Source organism: Chenopodium album, chromosome 12, assembly GCF_948465745.1.
Source record: "Chenopodium album chromosome 12, dcCheAlbu1.1, whole genome shotgun sequence".
Lineage (NCBI taxonomy): Eukaryota > Viridiplantae > Streptophyta > Magnoliopsida > Caryophyllales > Amaranthaceae > Chenopodium > Chenopodium album.
The window spans coordinates 52,271,055-52,293,333 of record NC_137845.1 but is presented as its reverse complement, the minus strand read 5'-3'; the positions used below and the strand labels follow the sequence as shown (position 1 = coordinate 52,293,333).

General features: G+C 36.5%; 3 protein-coding genes across 3 annotated transcripts; 2 read left to right on the top strand and 1 right to left on the bottom strand.

Annotated features, from left to right (window-relative positions):
- Positions 1-3,431: 3,431 nt before the first annotated feature.
- On the top strand, positions 3,432-10,408 carry LOC145572590 (uncharacterized). Its single transcript, XM_081631554.1, has 8 exons — positions 3,432-3,579; positions 3,666-3,768; positions 3,866-3,970; positions 4,055-4,140; positions 4,772-5,013; positions 8,688-8,874; positions 9,230-9,413; positions 9,842-10,408. The coding sequence occupies exons 1-8, from the start codon at positions 3,527-3,529 to the stop codon at positions 10,142-10,144; spliced, it is 1,263 nt and encodes a 420-aa protein (XP_081487680.1). The 5' UTR covers positions 3,432-3,526; the 3' UTR covers positions 10,145-10,408.
- A 6,535-nt stretch (positions 10,409-16,943) lies between these two features.
- On the top strand, positions 16,944-17,928 carry LOC145571334 (uncharacterized). The gene is made up of 2 exons (XM_081630385.1): positions 16,944-17,415; positions 17,507-17,928. The coding sequence occupies exons 1-2, from the start codon at positions 16,944-16,946 to the stop codon at positions 17,926-17,928; spliced, it is 894 nt and encodes a 297-aa protein (XP_081486511.1).
- Positions 17,929-21,053: 3,125 nt separating this feature from the next.
- On the bottom strand, positions 21,054-21,776 carry LOC145572589 (small ribosomal subunit protein eS17-like). Its single transcript, XM_081631553.1, has one exon. The coding sequence runs from the start codon at positions 21,674-21,676 to the stop codon at positions 21,242-21,244; it is 435 nt and encodes a 144-aa protein (XP_081487679.1). The 5' UTR covers positions 21,677-21,776; the 3' UTR covers positions 21,054-21,241.
- Between the last annotated feature and the right edge of the window lie 503 nt (positions 21,777-22,279).

The window sequence follows — 22,279 nt, the reverse complement described above, 5'->3', positions numbered from 1 at the left end:
TAAAAATTAAAGTCTCTGTCTCTATCTTCTGATAATATTAATGACCTCCCTTATAGTTTGAGTATACATTTATGTCCTTTTTATCTAACTATGTAGCTATATTAGTATTAGCAACTTCTTGAAAATCTAATTTAAGTTAATTTGGTAGTTATGTCTCTTTTGAGTTATTATGACTATCTTTAACTTGCTTAGATTTGATGATCAACTAGATCAATTATCTGTTTTTGACTAGCAAATACGATTATGTAAGTCATTTCACAGGAATGTATACTAGAAATTCCGAGGTTCATTGTATATACATAGACATTGATAACCTATTTTAATGTCATTTTATTCATTAAATTTGCTTATAAATTCATTTTAGAACTAACTATCTCTCAAATTTGTTTATAAATGAAAATGACTAGCCTTCTTATGATATGTAATCATCCTAGCCTCCTTCAAAGAATTAGAGAATACAATAAGTAAAGTGATAAGAGAAGCGCATAGACCAATCAATCGTATTGATTGTAGTCTTAAATTTGGAATGAAAAGTATAGCAATGTCTTCACTTTTTAGAAAGGAAAAGACTACACATTGCTTGAAAAATGGAGAGATTTATCACAAGGCTAATTTTTATCAAGTTCGGTGTTACAATATTTCAATAAAGTCAAATGATATATGAAGTAAAATTTGCATCACAATACAACTTTTTAGATCAAACATACATATAATTAATCTTTCATCTATCAGTGGTTATTCTGATGAGCATTTTAAGAAAGGGATGAAACAGTAAATTTGGAACAATGATGAATACTAGAAATTCAGAGGCTGATCGTGTACGCATTTAGATGATGTGATACACCTGATTTGATTGCCTATTTTAATTTCGATTTTGTTAATTTTCAAGCCAAGAACTAACTAATACAATAATATCCTCATATTATTGGTGTATCGTTAGAATACCTTCCTGTACATTTTGTATATTAGCCTCAGTAATTAGTTATTGTTAGAATTCTGTTTTAGCCTAACAGAATTTAGTCATGCATATTGCGTGAGTTGTATTTGTTATTTAAAGGCTCTTATGAGCTGTTATTGTTGTAAGATCATTTTTCACATAATAAAAGTTTCTACCTAACTTTCTCTCTCTAAGATTCTCTCTCTTTCTCTCACTTCCCCTGTTTTTCTATTCTTCTTCTTCTACATTTTCTGGAATCAAACTGCAGATAATTGCAGTTTGTTCAGTATCATATTCTTGGTCTAATTGATGTAGCCAAGAACTTGTGCCTCTACATTTGATTAGAACCTTAGCACTATCCTTAGGCTCCACCGAATACTCTACAGGTTTCTTACAAGTGAAGTTACTAACTATATGGACTAACTAGTGTATTCAACGATTTTCGATTTGGGCGAATACAAGTATCCTCAATTTGGGCCAGCCCGAAACTCTTTATACACTTTCATGTCCTTAATGTCCAGTATTTTCTTGTTCTTTAAGACTAGAAGCATTCAAGCATAGTTGTGAACTTGTGATAGACTGATAGTTCCTTACAAAGTTACAAGTGCACGGGAATTAGAATAACTTTTCATCATAACAAACTATTAAGTGCTATTTTGAAAAAAAAAAAAAAACAAACAAACAATACTCTCCCTCTGTATCATTTTTTAAGTATCCTAATTTGACCGATACATTTGCCAATATGAAATTTTGACCAATACTATATTTAATTATCAATAACTATTATAAATTATAAAAAAATGATTTTGAAAATTTTACGTTGAGACGTTTCTAACAATTACTCACATGACTATTGCTCATTTTAGGTAATAGTATAAAACACAAACAATAGTCAAAGTGATGTATGTGAATAATCAAAATTCAAATTAAAACACTTAAAATTACGGAGGGAGTATGCTCCAACAGAGGGTACTCCAAAATCCAAAGTATGTGGTGCAAAAACTAAAATTAGGAATACAAAGCCGAAGTGGGAAACCATGGATCCGATAGCCGAGTGCCCGAGGTTTTATTACTTAGTGCTAATAATCATGCATTATATATGCAATCTTGCTTTGCCTAACTTTTACTTTAGTGAATGAAAATGCTAAGCTAAAGTTTACGCGTTCAAGTCTAATTCTCTATCTAGAGATCAATTGTAAGCATTCAAAATTTTCGACAATACCTAATGGGTAAATCAATGAATCACAATAAAAATACTAGGCAGAAGATTTCTAAGTCCCCAAACGGAGTTGCCACAGTGAGGAGGGCGGTTCATCCTCCTTGTGATCGAACCCTTTAAAGCTCAAGCTTTGTTAAGTGTCATGCACAACCTTCAAAGTTGCGTTCGACTAGTAGCGCATGAGACTTTTAGCAGCGGCGGATCTTGACAACTTTTTTTTTTTTTGGGGGGGGGAGGTTTCGATCGAATTAAAGTTTAATTGTTCCTTAACTAACTACGATCTTACACGATTCATGTATTACCATGACATATTGTTTTTACTAATATATAAATGTTAACATAACATGTTGGATAGATGTTACAAAGCGACCCGTCAACCAACCCAATAAATAACATATTTACATTTTGACTTGTATGAAAACATTAAATTTAGCATGGCTTAGATACGGTAGGTGTATCCGTGTATATGTTAAAGTATAAATAACAAAATTAGCGATATAAAAGTTGCATGAGCAAGTATAAAATCTCTAACAACATTGCTAATAATTGAAGTAAGAAGAAAAATGCCATTAAATATTTAGAATGCAAGGATTTTTATTTGCTTGTGATGTAATTATGTGACAAGTTACATTGAAGACACTAATATGAATGAAGTAGCCTAAGTAGATAATAAATTTTGGATCAAAATCTAAGGGGGGCCAAGTCCAGCCTTGCCCCTTAGAAGATCCGCCACAGACTTTTAGATTGTCGCCCTGCTGTGTGCGAGTCTATGGGTTGGCGTGTTTCCTCATGAAATTGAATTCCAGACTCTTTATGAGACCGAATAGAGAGGGGATATGATTCTCTTTTTAATCAAATTGGTGTACAAAGACACCAATAAGTTTTTAGGAAATAACTCATAAAAACTCATTTATATTGCCCTCAACTATTAAAAGAAGTGGTTGAACGAGCCCCAATGCGGTATCTAATAGCCTCTTCTCATTCACAACCTCAGTTTCTCATATTGATAAACAAAACTCGTAAATTAAAAGGTTTAAATCGGAGTAATATTACAGACAAAATTACTATTTTAAATAACAGTTATACCAAAAAAGTTCATTTAAATAACATGTTTTGCTTATCAGAACTTGAAATTTATCATCACAGAATATACATGTACATACACTATTTAATATTCATGATATAATTGTATAAAAGATATTTTTTTAAAATTGTTTTTATTTATTTATAAAAATAATTTCTAGAAGATGTCAAGAGCTACTATTATTGGAATGCCACTCTGAGACTCTAGCTCAATCTGTATCCCGAATAAGAAGTGGGTTGGAATTGGAAGTGTACAAAAATCAAAGGACAAAGAAAGAAAAAAATAGATGGGCAATTCTCAATCATCTTCAACCAACCCTCGTTTCGTTTCTGCCTCCAGGTTTTCTTTCTCAATCCTTACTAAATTTTCTATCTTTATCATAATTAATTTCATCATATAATTCTTCTTCATCTGATCATATTCAGATCATTTACACAACATAAATTGGACGAGCTTCAATCTCTATTTAATTCTCTTGCTACTCAATCTCAAAGCAATGGCAAATTCATCTCTCCTTCAGTTTTCAAGGTCAGATTTTTAATCTTTTTATTAGTTTATTAATTTCATAGCAAAATCACGAATTGATTGGTGTTATTAATGTAGTTTGTTTGTTTCCCTTTGATAGGATTATTTCAAAATTCCTGATTCTCTTGGAGATCGAATGTTCGATTTGATTACCCAGAAACGCCATGATCAAAAGCTTACATTTGAAGATCTTGTTATTGCTAAGGTGATTAATTTTGTTGTTGGGTTTTTTATAAAGTTTAATGGGTTATCTTTAATTCTTATTATAAGCTATGAATTTCATATATAGGCTACTTATGAGAAAGGGACCAAAGATGATATTGAAGAATTTATTTACCAGTTATTAGATGTTTCTGATGATGGCAAAGTGGACAGGTATTGCTGTCTGACCTTTCTGGTTTATCAGTTAATTAAATTAATCTCAATTTATTACTTGCTTCGCTTGCTATGTCCCAAATCAGTAATCCATGTAAATTTTAAGCAAAAGAATTTATCTGAAGGCTAAGAAATTGATTGAATATTACTCATGTGGTCCTGTTATCCAGAAATTGAAATAATGTTTCCTTAGTACTATTTTGCTGCATCCTGGGAAAAGTTCCCTTACCTGAGACAATAAGCAAAACCCGGTTGTGGGATGGAATATAGCAGTGGCCTGTGCCCTAGCTTCTAAAATTCGGCGAGGGACAAGTGATAGTTTGTTTACTGCTTGATTTGATTTGCAGTTGATTATTCCATGATACACATGCAAATATGTAGTATGTTAAGTAAGCGGCCATCAAACATGAATGTTTTAGTTTGAAAAGTGTTTTTTTCACATCATATAGAATGCTTACTCGTGGAGTAGAGCAACGTGACTGTCATTTAAATGGGAGTGTTATCCTTCTGGAATCAGAGTAATGTATGTATGTATTTGTTGTTCAGGGTCATTGGCAATAATGTATTTAAGCATTAGTTGCTTAGTTTCTTTACTGTGTGGTGTTGATTGATTTAACTCACAGTTGGACAGGTCTGATCTGCAAGCTGTTTTAGCTGCAATTCTTTATGACTTGTTTCCTCTCAAGGATGATGACTCTGAAACGAAATCCCATCAGTGCATAATAGATGCAATCTTAAATGCTGCAACATTCTCAAAAGATGACGAAGGAGGTGATACAAAAAGTATGTCGTTTGAAGACTTCAAGGACCTGTGTGGCCATATTCCATCACTAAGGAAGTACCTTGGAAGTTTGTTGTCGCCACCTGATCCAGGTTCTTTCTTTTAATCTATTTTTATTTTTTTATACTACTACACAGGCTATATGGAAACGTATAATTTGCTATCTGCTCTTTGGATTAATTCTTTGATTCTCCTCCTGCTATGGGATGCTACAAATGCTGTGTTCTTGTATTGCTATACACTGCCATTAAGCTAACAGAAAGCAGAGAGTTGTAACAGATTATTGACTATGTATGACAGTGTATGCTTGATTTAATTCATCCTTCAATTACCTTCTCATATTTTTGGCGTGTAAGAATGATCAAGGGTTGAAAATTGCAGCTTCTAAAAGGATAGAACTTGTTAGATAGGGAATGTTTCTCATTGTCTTCAGGGATTGTTACATGCTATTCGAAAAAGGTAATTTAATGTGTGCTGCTTTGGTGGGGTGTTGGAATAAGCCTTTATTTCATTGTGGAGGACAAGATTTAGAGCTAATTATTTGTAAGTTTACAAAGAACCACCAAGCTTGACACTCTAAAGTATTGGGGTCTGAGAAAAAGAAATTATTAGTCACTTAGATTGAAGAATACCCAGTGACTTAATTTGAAGCATACCACAGTTGTCAAATATGATATTAGCTCTGGTTGCTTTATGCAACCTGTACATCATGCACCTTCTAAGCTTTCACAATTTTAGATTTCCTTCTTAGAGATGCTCCCATTCTTACAGAGCACTAGATGCTCATTGCTCAGTGTCTTCTTTCACTTGAAATACAAGCAACCTCTAGAGATGTTCTCCTTTCAAGAGAGTAGTTCTCTAGGTTAGCAGGCTGTAAGAGTACGTGTAGACCTTATTTATGCAATCAATCAATCAATCAAAGCCTTAATCCCAAAAGTGGGGTCGGCTAACATGAACCAAATTTGATTATTCCGTGTAGTCATCAACATAAATCTTTCTCCTCCATCCCTTACGATCCAAAACTTCATCCTCACGTAAATCCATGCACTTCATATCCTTCCTCACTCCTTCCAACCAAGTCATCTTTGGTCTCCCTCTTCCTCGTTTAATCCCTCCATGGTCCCACTCTTCCACTCTTCGCACCGGTGCACCCTCGGGTCTCCGTCTTACATGTCCAAACCAACGCAGACGATTTTCCCTTAATTTATCTACAATGCCCGCCACACCTACTTTCTTGCGAATAACCTCATTTCTGATTCTATCTCTTAAAGTGTTTCCACACATCCACCTTAACATGCGCATTTCCGTAACCTCCATCTTATTTATGCAGGAGTCTGATAATTTTATGCCACCCGAACTTTTCTGCTCGCTACCTTACAATTGAAATAAAAGATTAGCACTGAACAATTGAAACCTTTCTCTGTATTTTCAATTCCTGTAAACCCCAACACCACTTCCCAAGTGCAATTATTATGTAATTCCACACACAATAGCTTTGAGCAAATCTGCTCATTCTTACCCTGAGAGTACATTTGTCACTTTCTTTGGAATAGGATAAGCTATACTTAATTGTCTATTCCAGATAAAATGGAATCAATGAATTATCTTGTTCGAGTATCTAAGATACTTCTAGCGCACTAGAATTGGATCTTAGCTCTAGTTCTTACAACAAGTGTAAAAAGTCGTATCTTTTTTTTTTTTTTTTTTTTTAATTTTTTTTTTTTTTATGGTGGTAGTTATAACATTCCAAACTACTATGCAAACTTTTAAAGAGAGTGAGGCATGAGCACAAATCTAAGGATCCAACAGTTTAGTTCAAACTTTATGGCACTAAGATATGATCAAATGAATTTCTGGAACTTTTTTTCACATACCAATACAACTAGTTTTTAGTATCTATAAAAATTATTTCATAATTTTTTTTTTTATATTCGAATGAGAGGGAAACAAGATAGATTCTACTCCATTTTAAATTAGTTGACACATTTACTTTTAGCACACATATTAAGTTAAAGTGAGATAGAAATACAAAAGACACATATTAAGTTCATTTGATTGGTCTGTTTTCCCAAAGCCTTGAAACTTTGGCGGAACTCGACCTCCATTAATATTATCTCTGCTGATGGTTTCCACACACACACACACACACAAAAAAAAAAAAAAAAAAAAAAAAAAAAAAACTAACCCTCTTCTTAAATCCACAAAATTACTCAACCTTTACAAAAAGTTCTAAAAAAACTTCACAGCCCCAACTTTCTTCACCATCACTACCTTTTCTCCCTTGAAAAGTCTCCCAGAGAAGTTGAAGGTGAGAGATAGTGTATAATGGTTTTAATGAAGGCCAAGGTGAAACATTTCCTCAGTCTTTCTCACAGAAGCTTAGTGTAGCCCTAAACTTAGTTGCTCACACAAAAGCTTAGTGATACAATTATATAATAGGAGATTAGATCGAAATCATCCACAGTTGGACATTTGAACTTGGGAACTAAATTAATTAAAGTATAGCAGCTTATAGCTTACCTGCCTCAAAGAATGAGAGCTTACACTTCTCCTGTGACTTTTTCTGCAAATTGGCGAGTTATGAACTAGGCAAAAGTGCCGACTCCTGTTGCTGCGTCAGTTCCTTTGGTGGGTTTATTTTATTTGGAGCCTCTCTTCCTTGACATCACATGATAAGAATCAGTTGATATTGTGTGTGCTAAGAGAAAAACAAAGAGTTCATTGGGGTGGTAACTATTGGGAATAAGATGAAAGCGAACCAACCTTGATATTAGGAAGCACCAGTATCTTCTCTGGCTTTATTGTTCAATAGAAGCTTGTTCTAGGATTAAGAGTGTTTTAAGGCCTTTATACAGTTTTGTGAGTGCAAGGTGCTTCCTGTGTCTTAATTTGTAATTTGTTCCCAACATATACTTCAAGTTGTGCACTTGGATGCATGAAGCTCCAATCGTATCCCACAAATAGCAACTTATGGTACTTTGTACTTCCTCCATTCTCTTTTACTCATAACGTTTTGACTTTTATGCTCGTTGATGCATATTTTAAACCCTTTATATCTTTAATTATACATATTTAAAAAATAATAAAAATTTACTATTGTGAAAATATAAATCGAGACGAATCTACCAAGATTCCACCTGACTTCATTTTGCCAACATATAAATCAACAAAGGTGGTCAAATGAGAGAACATGAATAGTACAAATTTCCACACGTTGTGAATAAAAGAGAAAGGAGAAATTATTTAAGATCAGATGGCACCATATCATGGAGCTATTTATCTAAGCATTCTATATAGAAAAAAACCCAAATTAGAAGGAGATTTGTAAAGAAGAACATGTAAACCATTAGGAGAAATATGTCTGTTTTGTATTCTAATGTATCCTATCCTGTAGGTTGTGCTGCCTGTTTGGTTTAGCTATCACCATAAAACCAAACAAGTAAAATGGGAGTCAATAGCATAATTATTGATAAATCTATATAATTAGGCTAGTAGAATGCTTGAATTAGTTTTCCTACCTGTGCTCTAGTGTCAAAAGTTGATATTAATTTTACTTAGTGGGTATGATTTATGCTGTGACGCATCATTTATTTTCTTTCTTGGCATCTGTTCCCCATCTTGTTTGTTATAGTTTTAGCTTACAATTTACAAGCTATAACCTTATTGCTGTGTTCTGTCAGTAAGTTGAACCCGTTTTGTTTATGGACAAACTTTTGTTGATGGACTTTATTTTCTAATGCAAACTTTGACTCCTTTTTCCATGTAGGGAGGGTGGGTTCTCAAGTTCCTCGTCTGCTGTACCCTGACACTTATGATTCCAACCTACTATTGAAGGAGCAATATGCTTGGCTGATAGGTGGCCTTCTCACCCAGCTAGAGCTGGTGGAGTGGAAACTTTTGTACCACAGTTCATACCATGGCCAGAGTTTCAACACATTCCTGGGCAAAGTCGCGTGAGATTTCTATCTACTTTCACTAATGAGTGTTTAATTGTCCTAATCTTGGAAAGATCAAAGCATGGTTTATGATAGAAGACATATAGCTTATCTTTTCTCATGTATACTTCATTTTTTCTCTTTGGTTCATTCTTGTTCCATATTGTTAAGGTTTTTGTTGTTGTCTTACCTACTTTTCAATTTATTATTACCTTTTATGCGTTTAGCCAATTATTCACAGCTAATGGCTACCTTAATATTTGAAAGTTCTGTGGTTTGATGAAGAAAATGCTCCTCTTTTTTGCCAATGCATGTTTGATGCCGATAGCTTAAAACTATAACTGTAGTAATGAGTATTACAATTTGAGTGCAGAGTTGATGAAGGTCCAACTGTGTTGATTATCAAGGATACCGAAGGCTACATATATGGAGGTTATGCTTCCCAACCATGGCAAAAGCACAGTGATTTCTACGGTGATCTCAAGTGTTTTCTGTTTCAGCTACATCCAAAATTGTCTATTTATCGGCCAACTGGAGCAAATAACAATTTGCAGTGGGTAAGAACTAAGAAATGAAATATTTCTCTTTTTGAAGTAAATAATATTGTGTTTCTGCAACGATCATTTCTTCCTTACAAATTATCTACCACTCTCCACTCACTTATACACCTGAATTTATTAGTTTACCCTTTCCTGAAAACGTGAAATTCCCTGGCCCCTAAAAAGTAAGAACCCATTACTAAGATGTAAGGGAAATATTTCTCATATTGAGTGCAATTAATAAGGGTACTTCAATAAACTCAATACAATGTATGGTAGTTTCACTACCTTTTTAGAATTACAGATCAGTTTCTGGAAACTTCCAAATGGTCGTGTAGATTACCCTGTTATACTTTCTGATGTGCTTTAACTGTTGTGAATTCCTTGAATTCTTCTATATTATGTCTCTTGCAATTTCCTTTGCTGATGGGCTTCTACATTTGCAGTGCGCTGTCAATTACAGTTCAGAATCCATCCCAAATGGAATTGGCTTTGGAGGACGGACTCATCACTTTGGTCTCTTTCTGACAGCAAATTTTGACGCTGGACAAACCTTCGAGTGTACTACATTTGGGAGTCCTCCCCTTTCGAAATCCAACAGGATATGCCCGGAAGTAATAGAATGTTGGAGTGTTTTCCCTAGAGAAGTGCAACTAAAAGGGAGCAATGCACTCGAAGGTACTGTGCTAGAAAGGTTTGAGGATAGAAACATGCTTAACTTGGTCGGCCTTGCAAATTCCAGTCAGTAACATGCTTGCATCATGGGCATTATTGACGAAAGGATACATATTGTCTTTTTATGGAGTTTGATGATCCTATTTCCACGGTCTCCCCCCCTCCACCACCCTGGGTTGTATTTTTGCAAGCTGTGGCAATGACAGTGCTTGTATGATATTGATGTGTATCATCATAATTATGATGAATGATTTACTGTTTTGCTAAAAGCTCTTTAATTATGTAATTATATTTGCTCAGATACTGTTCATTTACCTATAAAATTGTTACTGTGACTTGCTGGAATCATCTCAAACTATTTTATCTTCGAATAACACATTGAAAAGTATCATTTTCTGTGAATGTCAAGCAGATAGGCTGTCTTTGGATGTCAACATGTGAAGGTTTTATCATCTTATCGGGACTCTGGAATCCCCGGTGAAGATGTGTAGAAACTACTTACGTCTGAAGATCTACTTCGTATCGTTTACAAGATCCAAACTATAATCTGTGTAACAATGGATACTTTTTTTTTTTTTTTTTTTTAAAAAAAAAAAGTTCCCTCTAGGTTTCCCTTGTGAGGATTTAAAGGATCCGCCCCTTCCCTCACAGCTCCCTCTAGCCCTAGTTCTTTGCTAGGGTTCCCTTTTTCTAAAGGATTTTCTGTTTTTTGACTTGTTTGATTCATCTTTTTGCTTCGCCATGGCATCTAAATCTTTAGAGGCTGTGGTGGAAGTAGAAAATCCATTACTACAAAATTCTGAAAATAATGACAGTGCACAAGAGAAAACTGTCGAGTTTTATGATCGCAATTCTGAAGATAAACCGAAGGATGATGCAGTCGATTGGATTGAGAATGCTGAAGAAGACGAGGATGCAAGGGTGGAACTAGGGTTAGTCGGGAAAATTTGGATGAACCGAAATGTGAATGTTAACGCCTTCATATCCACCATGAAGAATGTTTGGCAACCCAAACATGGTTTGGAGGTTAGTAATATTGGCAAAAGTACTTTTGTCTTTCAGTTTTTTCATTGAAAGATAAATTGAATGTTGTGGAAGGACAACCTTGGCACTTGATCGCCATGCTTTGATATTAGGTGTTATAGCAGACAATGTTAAAGCCATGGATGTGGAGTTATTTGAATTTCCAATGTGGGTTAGGGTTTACAATTTACCTTTCAAAAGTAGATTAAACTCGGCTAATTTCGAAGCTATTGGTAACAAGATTGGGAAGTTTATCAAGGCCGACTCTTCTGGTCTCATGGGGATTGACAAATCTGTAAGATTAAGGGTTCTGCTAACAAACCTTTGCTTCAAAAAGTGAAGGTTAAGATGCGACGAGGAATCGACAAATTTTTTGATATAAAGTATGAGAAACCGCCTTTGTTTTGTTTTTTCTGTGGCAAAATAGGGCACGGAGTTAAAGATTGTGAAGGGTGCGGTGATGAAGATAACCCAAAGCTGCCTTATGGGGGATGGCTAAAGGCTTCCCCATGGAAGAGTTGCAAAGGGGAGGATGCCAATGTGGGAAAAGCAGCAAAGTAGTGAATATGCGAGAAGTCTCTTCACCACCAGACCAAAAAAGAAAGACAAGGAAGTTGTGGAGGGTCAACTTCCACAACTTCCACTAGGGAGCTGCAACTTTTGAATGTGAAGGAACCTGAAAGTAACGTGGAACTTGGATGCAAGGGTAGTAAGGCTATCAACACCATTGATCCTATCATCATGAAGGGTGGAGAAGAAGGTAACCAAAACACTAACCCGAGTGATACCCCTACAAAAACCAAAACATCCAAGACTATACCACCTCTAGCATAACTCTCAACACTGCCAACCAACGTGTGAAAAAACACTACCGTGCTAAAACTCGAGTGGAAAAAAATGAGAGCAGCCCCCAACTTAGTCAAAGTTCTGGAGTGATCTAAAAAATGAGGGATGATGAAGGAAACAAGGAGGTGGGAGAGTTGAATGAAGGATGCAAAAAAGAAAACAAAAATTAGTGGGAATCATGGAGATGACTATGACTCGATTTTGGCTGAGAATGAGGCAGTCCCCACACCATGGGCTCTGGGTGAACAATGAAGTACACCCTTTCTTGGAATTGCCGGGGGTTGGGAAGCTCTCGTAAAGTCAATGCGCCAAAACGCATTGTCATCACTGAAGATCCGGGCTTGGTGTTCTTTCAAAAAACGAAACTTAGCCTCTTTGAGATGGAAAAAATAAAAAATAAATTGAAGTGTAGGGGAATGATAACAGTTGGGTGTAGGGGAGAAGGGAGAAAAAGAAAGGGTGGAATTGTTTTTTTGTGGAGAGATGATTGGGATGTAACACTTAATTCCTACTCCCACAATCACATTGATGTTTGCATAAAATGGGAGAATGTGGCAACTTGGAGATTCACCAGAGTTTATGGCTTTTATGGCTTTCCTGAAACTGAAAACAAGCACAAAACAGGTGAAATTTTGAACAACCTCAATGATATGAATGGCACCCCTTGGCTAGTTGGTGGAGATTTCAATTTGATGATGTGGTCCATGGAGAGAAAAGGGAGAGTTGGTTTTGACTTCACCGAGGCTACGATCATGCGTGATATACTTGACAGATGCAAGCTTGGTGACCTTGGCTATGTGGGCTACTAGTACACTTGGTCGAATAATAGAAAAGGGGAAGAAAATGTTCAAGAAAGGCTCGATCGTTTTGTGGCTAATCACGAATGGAGAGAGTTGTTCCCGGGTAGTTTTGTCACTTACCTTGAGAGAAGAAAATCATATCATCTTCTGATTCTCTTGTGCATTAAGGACAAAGTCCACACCCCTAAGAAGAAAGAAAGAGTCAAAATCTTTCGCTTTGAAGAAATGTGGCAGCGTGAGGACTCATGTAGTGATATCCTCCGTCAAGCTTGGGAAGGAGGTGTCGATATTTCTCACAATATAACTCGTACTGCCGCAAACTTAGGAGGGCGGAGTAAAGCCTACTTTGGCAATTTTTCCAAGGAGATGGGTGACTGTAAAGCTAGCATGGCTGCTCTTATGGAGAAAGATCCTACCTTGGAAAATATTGCTTAAATGAGAGCCATTGACGAAAGGATGGATGAACTTGAAGAAAGGGAGGAGGTTTATTGGAAGCAACGTAGTAGGCAAGAGTGGCTAAAGAGCGGTGATAAAAACTCCAAATTTTTTCATACGAATTGAAAGCTCAACAGAGGCATATGAGAAACTCCATTGTGAAAATTCGAGATAAGGCCGGGAATGTTTATAAGGATGAGGACCATATTGCTGAGGTCTTTGTCAAGCATTTTGATAATCTTTTCGGCTCCTCTCTTCAGGTTGAGACAGACAATGTTATTAAGAAAGTGATGACATGTGTTGCGGATGATATGCAAGCTATGTTGACCGAACCTTTCAAGGGTGAAGAAGTCTACGAGGCCTTGAAACAAATGTATCCCACCAAAGCTCCCGGACCCGATGGTATGTGCGCCCTATTTTATCAAAAATTTTGGAGTATTGTTGGTAATGATGTGATAGATCGTGTTCTTAACATTTTGAATAATGGTGGTGATATTGGTTCTATTAATTAGACTTACATTGTCCTAATCCCTAAAAAGAAAGATGGTGAGTCTCCTGCTGATTAAAGACCAATTAGTTTGTGCAATGTTTTGTACAAAATTGTTGCGAAGGTCCTTGCTAATAGGTTGAAACTTGTTTTGCCTAATATTATTCATGAGTCTCAGAGTGGTTTTGTGCCTGGTACATTGATAACGGATAATATTCTCGTGGCGTATGAATGCTTCCATTATCTGAGGAAAAAGAAAAAAGGGAAAGTTGGGCATTTGGGTCTAAAGCTTGATATGAGCAAAGTGTATGACAGAGTGGAATGGTGTTTCTCGGAGAGAATGATGAAAAAAATGGGGTTCCCGACTTCTTTTGTTAATCCGATTATGAGCTGCGTTAAAAGTGCCTCTTTCAAGGTCCTTGTTAATGGGCAGCCTTCGAGGGAGTTCTTTCCATCTAGGGGGCTTCGACAAGGTGACCCGTTATCCTCGTTCCTCTTTATTATCTGTGTAGAAGGTCTTTCTACCCTTCTCAGAGATGCCGAAAATAAGAAGCTTATTCACGGGGTGAAAATCGGGAAGAAAGTTGCTCCGATTTCTCATTTATTCTTTGCCGATAATAGTCTCCTCTTTATAAGGGCTAATGAAGATGAATTTGAGAATGTTCTTGATATTCTTTCCTTTTATGAAGCTGCTTCGGGCCAAAAATTGAACATGGAAAAATCCGAGGTGTCCTTTAGTCGAAACGTTGATCTAGAAAAGAAAAATTTGCTTTAATCGAAGTTATCCTTTAAGGCCGTCGATGGACACGATAAATACCTTGGGCTCCCATTTTACCTTGGTAGTTCAAAAAAATGGATTTTTTCCACCATTCAAGATCGGGTTTGGAAAAAGTGAAAAGGGTGGAAGGAGGGTTTTCTTTCACAAGCTGGTCGTGAGGTTCTTTTAAAGGCTATTGCTCAAGCTATTCCAACATATGCAATGCAATGCTTTAGCCTCCCTTCTAGCATTCTCAATGAGATCGAAAAGATGTGTCGCAATTTCTTTTGGGGACAAAAGAGTAATGAGCGCAAAACAGCGATTGCTTGGGATAAGATGATTTTTTTCAAAAAAAGAGGCCTGAGTATGCGTGATCTGCATATTTTTAATCAAGCTATGCTTGCGAAACAGGTTTGGAGGCTGTTGAACTCGCATTCTCTGATGGCCAGAACTCTCAAGCAAAAATACTTCCCTCATGCCGAGCTTATGGATGCTAAAGAGCCTGCTAATGCTGGCTTTACTTGGAGATCTCTGATGATCTCTGATGTCTGCAAGAGATTTAATCTCTCAAGGTGCCAGGAAGTTGATTGGAAAAGGGCTGTCTATTGAAATATGGAAAGATCCTTGGGTGCCCACCTTACCCAAGTTTCGTGTTCTAAATAGGCAGCAGCAACTTGATGATGGTGCCTCTATTCTGGTTGCTGACTTGATCAATGAAGGTGAGTAGAACCGTTCCATTCTCAATTCACATTTCGGTATTTCCACGAATGGGAGAGAACTGAAATTCTAAACACTACAAGAAATAAGCGATTTTGCGACAGCCGAAATCTGTCGCAAAAATTACAAAAAACATCGCTAAATATAGTTACGATAGCCAACTTTCGTAAGGGGTTTGTCGTAGTCAGCTATGTCGCAAAATTTCATTTTTGCGACATTTTGACTGTCGTAAAAATTTATTATGATAGTTTTATTAATTTCAATGACAGTTTTATGTTTTGTCGCTACAATTATTTAACGACAGTTTAAAACCGTCGCAACTTGCGATGGAGAACAAAACTGTCGTAAATTATGAAATTTTTGACGGTTGGCCGTTGCAAAAAATAAAAAAAAAAAAGAAAAAAAAAATAAATCAATGCCCTTTTCCATTTTCCTCTGCGGCTCCCCCCCCCCCCCCCCTTTTTACCCAGGCGGCCTCCCTGCATGCCCCCATTCCCACCCCCACCAACTCGCCATTTCCCACCACTATGGACAACCCTCACACCTTACACCAAAAAAAAAAAAAAAAAAAAAAAAAAACCAACATAATATACAAACAAAAAAAACATAAAAATAACAAGCATGAAATACAAGTATACATCAACATAAAAAAAAACACCAATAAAATCAAACAAAGAGTTAATGAAAAACCAGAATTTTTCAGAAAAAATACCAAATTCAACAAAAAAGCCACGACATATCAAACGAATAAAAAAACCCATAAAATATTCATCAATTCGAACAACAGTACATGAAAGTTGACATATAAACAATAATAACCTTTAAATAAAGAAAATTCACCCCATATATCAAAACTAACTTGGAATAATTGAAAATAAACACATATAACTAAGGTAAATGAAAATAAACGAAAAATAACTAAATAAACAGTAATATAAACAAAAATAATGAACTGAAACAAAAAAAATCAGAAATTAAACATAAACCACATCAATAAAAACGAAAAGTACAAAAAAAATAACATACCTTCAAAATTTTCCTCTATGTTAGATTTTATCGTCAAATTCGACCACAAAAACTCCACATTTGGAATTTTTGTGGTCGAATTTGACCAAATAAACTCTAACATCACGAAATTGGACCTCCAAACATGAAGTTTCGTGTTCTACAGGAATTCAACCATCAAACAAAGTGAACAGAGTAGTACATAAAGAAATTCGAATGATGAAATTAGAGAACAGAGTAGTACAAAGTGAACAGAGCTAAGAGAGAAATTGAGAATAGGAGAGAGAAAATGAGAAACAGAGAGAGGAGGAGGAGAGATGAACTAAGAGATAGGAGAGAGGAGACAGAAACTGAGAGAGGAGATGAATGGCGGATGAAATTAGGCTAGGGTTTGGTGTGGGGCGTGTGGGATTGTTGGGCTTTTAAACGCCCATAATTAAATTTTTTAAAAAAAAAACTATACCACAGTCGCAAATTGCGACAGTTGCCACATTTTATAGCTGTCGTAAATAATTAAAAAAAATTTACATTTATTTTTAATGTCTATTGCGACAGTTTTGTTGGTCAAAAACTGTCGTAATTCAGCGACAGTTTAAAAAGCCGTCGTAATATTACGACAACTACTAACACTGTCGTACAATTTAAAAATTACGATAGTTTTGTTAGCTGTTGTAGAAAAATTGTCGCTATTTGCCCGGATTCTAGTAGTGAAAAATCCCCTTAGCACGATTTGGGGATGAGGACACTTGGACTTGGCATCACACTAAAAATGGTGATTTCTCAGTTCGAAGCACGATCATGTTATGCGTGAAGCTATTAAAAACTGCTCTGCTTCTTCCTCGAATCCTCCTAATCAGGCTATCTGGTCTAATCTTTGGGGTGCTAAAATCCCCCCTAAGATAAAGCATTTTGGCTGGAGGGCTCTTCGATCAGCTATTCCAGTCAGAGTCAATCTGAGAAAAAGAGGAATTTGTGATGAAGATCTATGTCCTATGTGTGGCGAAGCTCCAGAAACTGCTGCTCATGCTCTGTTATTTTGTAATGTGGCCAAAGAGGTGTGGTATTTCTCTCCCCTTAGACTGATTATTCAAGCTGAGACCTGCCAAAATTTCTTATCTTGGTGTAAAACAAAAGATGAACTTATTAAAGATAAAATTTGGTGGGATAATATTTGGTGTATACTCTGGGAAATTTGGCTGAGGCGAAATTCTTGGTTGTTTGAGAAGAAGGAAACCCAGGTGGTTGATGTTATTCGAAAAGCAACTAGCATCGTTGGTGAGTATGAAAAGGCAAACTCCACACAACCATATGAGATTGGTAATAGAAGCCAGACAGGTCATGTTTGGAGCTATTTTCAAGGATGCAGCTATTGGGTTGGGGGGCATTGTCCGTGATTGTTGTGGGGATGTTATGCTCGCTACCTGCTGTTGTGTTAGTGGCAGCTTTGATGTGGATACAGCTGAAGCCATGGCAGCAAGACACAGCATTGGCATTGCAATTGATGCTGGTCTCATTCGACTCACTCTGGAATCGGATAGTCTGAAGCTGATTCATCACTTAAAGAGAAAGAAAGTGGAGAACTCCTACTTTGGTCTTATTGTTGCTGATATCCTCTACCTAGCCAGAGCATGCACTCTCTTTGAAGTGACTCATATTGGCAGAAAAGGCAATAATGTTACCCATAAATTAGCTCAATCTAGTAAGAATTATGTAGATATGCGAGTTTGGATTGAAGATGCTCCTGATGATGTAATTTCTGCTATTGCTTTTGACTCTGCTAGTGCTTAATAATATTTGATTACTTTTCGTCGGAAAAAAAAAAAAAAAAAAAAAAAACTATACTTGATACAGTAGACAAATGCAAAAGCATAACCAACAATTCCGAATTCAGGCGTTTCAGGCGGAAGCAACAACAATAAGGGAGGCAATTCAATAGAAAGGTGTTCAAGAAGGCTTTGCTTCAACTGATTGCAAAATTCAAACACTAACACAACCGTAAGCTAAAGTAAAAGAAGATTGCATAATTTTTAATGCTGCAGAAAAATAGTTTAGATTTTCAGACATTCTTCCAACATTTTATGATATTCTTCTGTTTCTTAGGCAGTTTTAGTTGTTATAGTCATTAGCATATGAAGTTTCTTGAGTCTCTCTATCTTTTCCATCTTTTTCATGTTCTCATCTCGCATCTTCTCTAGAATTTCTACAATTTCTTGTTCTCTTGAGTTTCCTTCATAACTACTTGCCCGACATTACCACTACTGTCGTAGGGGAATTGGTTCATTGAGCCCTGCCAATTAGATGTTGCTTCATTATGTTCCACGAGTGCTCGAATGTGAACCGTGCTCCATTTGAGCACCCTTGATACATCCTATGGGCTTCGGCCAAGATATCAGCCTCACTTGACCTACTGCCTTTCTGTTTCTTTGCTTTTGCGTACACATCAACCCACTTTTTCACAGACAAATCCATTCTTCTCCATCGACTTTTGATAGCCTCCATTTTTGTATGCCTGATGTTGTAAGGATCCTCTTGTCGAGCCAACTCAAAGTATCGCATAATATTCACCCACTTTTCTCTTGATGTTTCACTGGTGCCCTTGAGTTGATCTACCCCTGACATCATTAAAGCCCAAAGGAGAGCTTTATCTTCATCTACTGTCCATTTCATGTTGAATTGTGTTTGGTTAAGTTGTGGGGAGTTAATCTGAAGAACATCTTCATCGAATTGTGATGGTTGTGATTCACTGCTGTACTCTTCATTTGATGTTTCAGAATCGCTTCCATCCCTACTTGGAGACGAAGGAATTTGGGTTTCGGAATTACTTCCTTCCTCACTTGGAGATGGTTGGGTCGTTTTTGAATGCTGTGGCAAATTAAGTGTTGGAGTTCTTGTACCAGTTTGAGGATTTTGTTGGGGAAGTATAAATTAGGAGTGTTTATTCTGCTAAGAAATTGTTGTGGTAGTTGAGGATTATTTCGACACATTTGCACTAACATTTGGAATTGGGGATGATTAACAAAACTTGGGTCAAGTTGAGAAGTAACAAAATTTATTTGGGAGTTCAGATTATTTGAGGTATTGGGTTTATTTGGGTGCATAATTAGAAAATTCTAATTTTAGAGAATGAATTAACAATGTAGAGAATTTATATTGGAATTTATTTTTAAAAAAATGAAGCAAATGTATACGACACTTGGTATGTACTCCGTAATATGAGATGAAAAAGACTTTCAAGGGAGAATATGAAAGAAAATTGTGAGAGGACCTCTATTTATAGAGAAAAGATACATATGACCATTAGCAAGGGTTTTATCAAATTAGTATTCCAGATTTTGGCTGAAATAGCCGTTGGTAAAATAGACTGATCAAATCTGTACTCTGATTTATGGTCTGTTAGAGGACAACTCAAGATTTCTACTTCTTGGGGCACAATTTGTACGAACAAGTTCTTTTTCTCTAAAATGAAGGTGTTCGGTTTTAAATCACAGACGAAGTCAGTTTGGAGTTTCAGCAACAGAATATAAATAGCAATAACGAGGATGAAGGCAGTGAAGTTCACCATTGTGGTGTGTTGTTGCACGAAAGGCAACGGCGACATGCAAGAGTAGGGATACATTTTGCCACCATTGTAATGCTCTAAACGTTCGTCCATCTTAATTCTAGCAGCACACCGAAAGCCAAAATTGGTCGGCTACGTATAAAAGAGATAGAGTGGAACTTGTTATGTGAGACAGTAATGATGGTTGTCATAAACAAATTATTAATGTGACAAACATGTGCGATTGGAGTTTCATGCATTAATCCTATCAAAACAAAGACAAAACCCACCCCTAATGTGGTTTAAAGTCCTAGAAATTTGGAATCACAGTAATTTCAAGCACTCTGCAAGGTCAATAGCTACCGTGAAGAACAAAAACAGGGTAACTATTCATGTATCGCATTTGGAAATCAGTGCTAACGTGAAGCACAAAAACTGGTAACTATTTATGCATCACATTGGAACATCAGCGCTACTGAGCCTAGCATAAAGTCCTATAATAATAGTTGTGCCAACCAACCATCAAAATGGAACCAGAAATTTAAGCAAATAAGGTAGCGCAAAAAAAGACTGCAAGTTTAAGCACCTATTACAAAAGCAGAGCATAATGCAACGTTAAGGCCCCTGCATCAGTAGCTATCAACTCAAGGCAACTACTGATTAAAAGCAAGGCGCCTCTGTATTCATTATGCGGTAACATTGACACATATGAAATATTTTCCACATCACAACAAACTACCCCGATAATATAGCCATACAAAATAACCATTCAGCAAATCCCTTAATCTACGAAAATATCTCAAAGGACTCTGAAGTCGAGAGGCTCTTTCTATATAGCCACCAGTCCACCACCAAGCTACAAAGCAAGGCAACTCACAATCACTTATCGTAATACCTACTTCTCTATTTTGAATCCGTAATAAGTAGTAGTAGTTTGAAATGTTCATGAAATTCAATCTTCTAAAGTTAACTAATAGAAAATTAGTTCGAACAATTCAGCTTTTCCACCAATCAAAGGCCCAAAACCCATCTTGATCATTATCAGTATTCGCCTATCCAGCACACTGTAAGTGTGTAACAAGCAAAAGCTAGCTAGTATATGATGACTGAAATAATCCACCGTACCCCACTTCAAAACCTAAATAAATAACATCCCAATCTGCTTCAAGACTCTCTTTCCTTATCCACATACTACGCAACAATCGACCACAGGTCGAATCGATAATGCAACAATCAACCACAGGCCGAGTCGATAATGTAACTCTCACAACTCCATGAAAACTAATTCAACCAATTCAGATAACCAATCACGAAATCAATACCACATTGTTCAATCAATCAACATAAACATAAAATTAAGAGAAAAGACAAACAATAAGACATAATTCCTTCATATATATATATATATTAAACGATAATAAAAATTCATATCATAGAGAAAAATCCTCAAAATACGACATCATTTCATCACCAAAATATGCCCAAAACTTACCTATTACTAAATCCATTACTCGCAAAATTAAAAGGAAAAAAATTAAAATCTTAAACCCTAAATCCAATTGATTAGTACCTTCTGGAACCAGCAGCACCACGGCCAAAACCAGCAGCAGCAGGAAGAACAGGAACAGGATCAGCAGCCATTTGAACAACACCAGGCAAATCAGACATACCAAGAGAAGCCAACATATCAATGGTTTCCTTATCAACCTCAATAACATCAGTTTTAATGGCGGATTCATCAGGAACGAAGTCCATACGCCTTTCTCTCTCTTCCTCCTGCAATTTCAGCGAGATCCCACGAACTGGGCCTTTCTGAATTCGCTTCATGAGGTGGGTGGAGAAGCCAGCGATCTTGTTGCGCAGTCTCTTTGATGGGATGATGGCGACCTCTTCGAGAACCTTCTTGTTGGTGTGGAAATCTAAGGTCATCTTTGAGTAGTATTTCTCGATGACATTGCGTGAGGATTTCTTCACTGTTTTTGTGCGAACTCGACCCATGGTTGTGCTGGGTTTAGGAGAGAGAAAATTGCAGTAAGATGAGATCGAGAGGAAGGAGATGAGGAGAGAGAAAACTGCTGCTGTGAGTGAGAAATGAAGGAGGGGAAAAAATTAGGGTTTTAGTGTTTTGGTATTAGAATGGGCCGAGGGGTTTGTTGCTGAATCAAAGTGCAAGCCCAACAAGGAATGCTCACTCCCTGCCTCCCTCCCTTCGTGTTTATTTGTTTGCCTCATACTTCGTCTTTCATTTAAAAGTGTCAGAGTTTAATTTGAACTAGGAATGCTAATCAATCACGAGTTGAGGGGTGCTCAGCTCGACTTGACTAAAAAACTGTTTACATGTACTTGACTCGTGCTCGTTACTACCTAAACTCAATAAGACCTTGCTCGACTCGTACTCATAAAGGTTTCAAGTCGAGTCAAGTAGCTTATGATCTGGTCGTTAAGGTTTTGGTCCTTCTAAAACTATAGGCCTTTATTATTATTTTTTTCACTTTATATAAGTTTTTTTTGGTATTCATTTATTAGGTTAGGTCCCATGTCACGCACGATAAGTTTCACTATTTAGTACTTCCTTTGTTCTTTTTTAGTTGACCCGTTTTG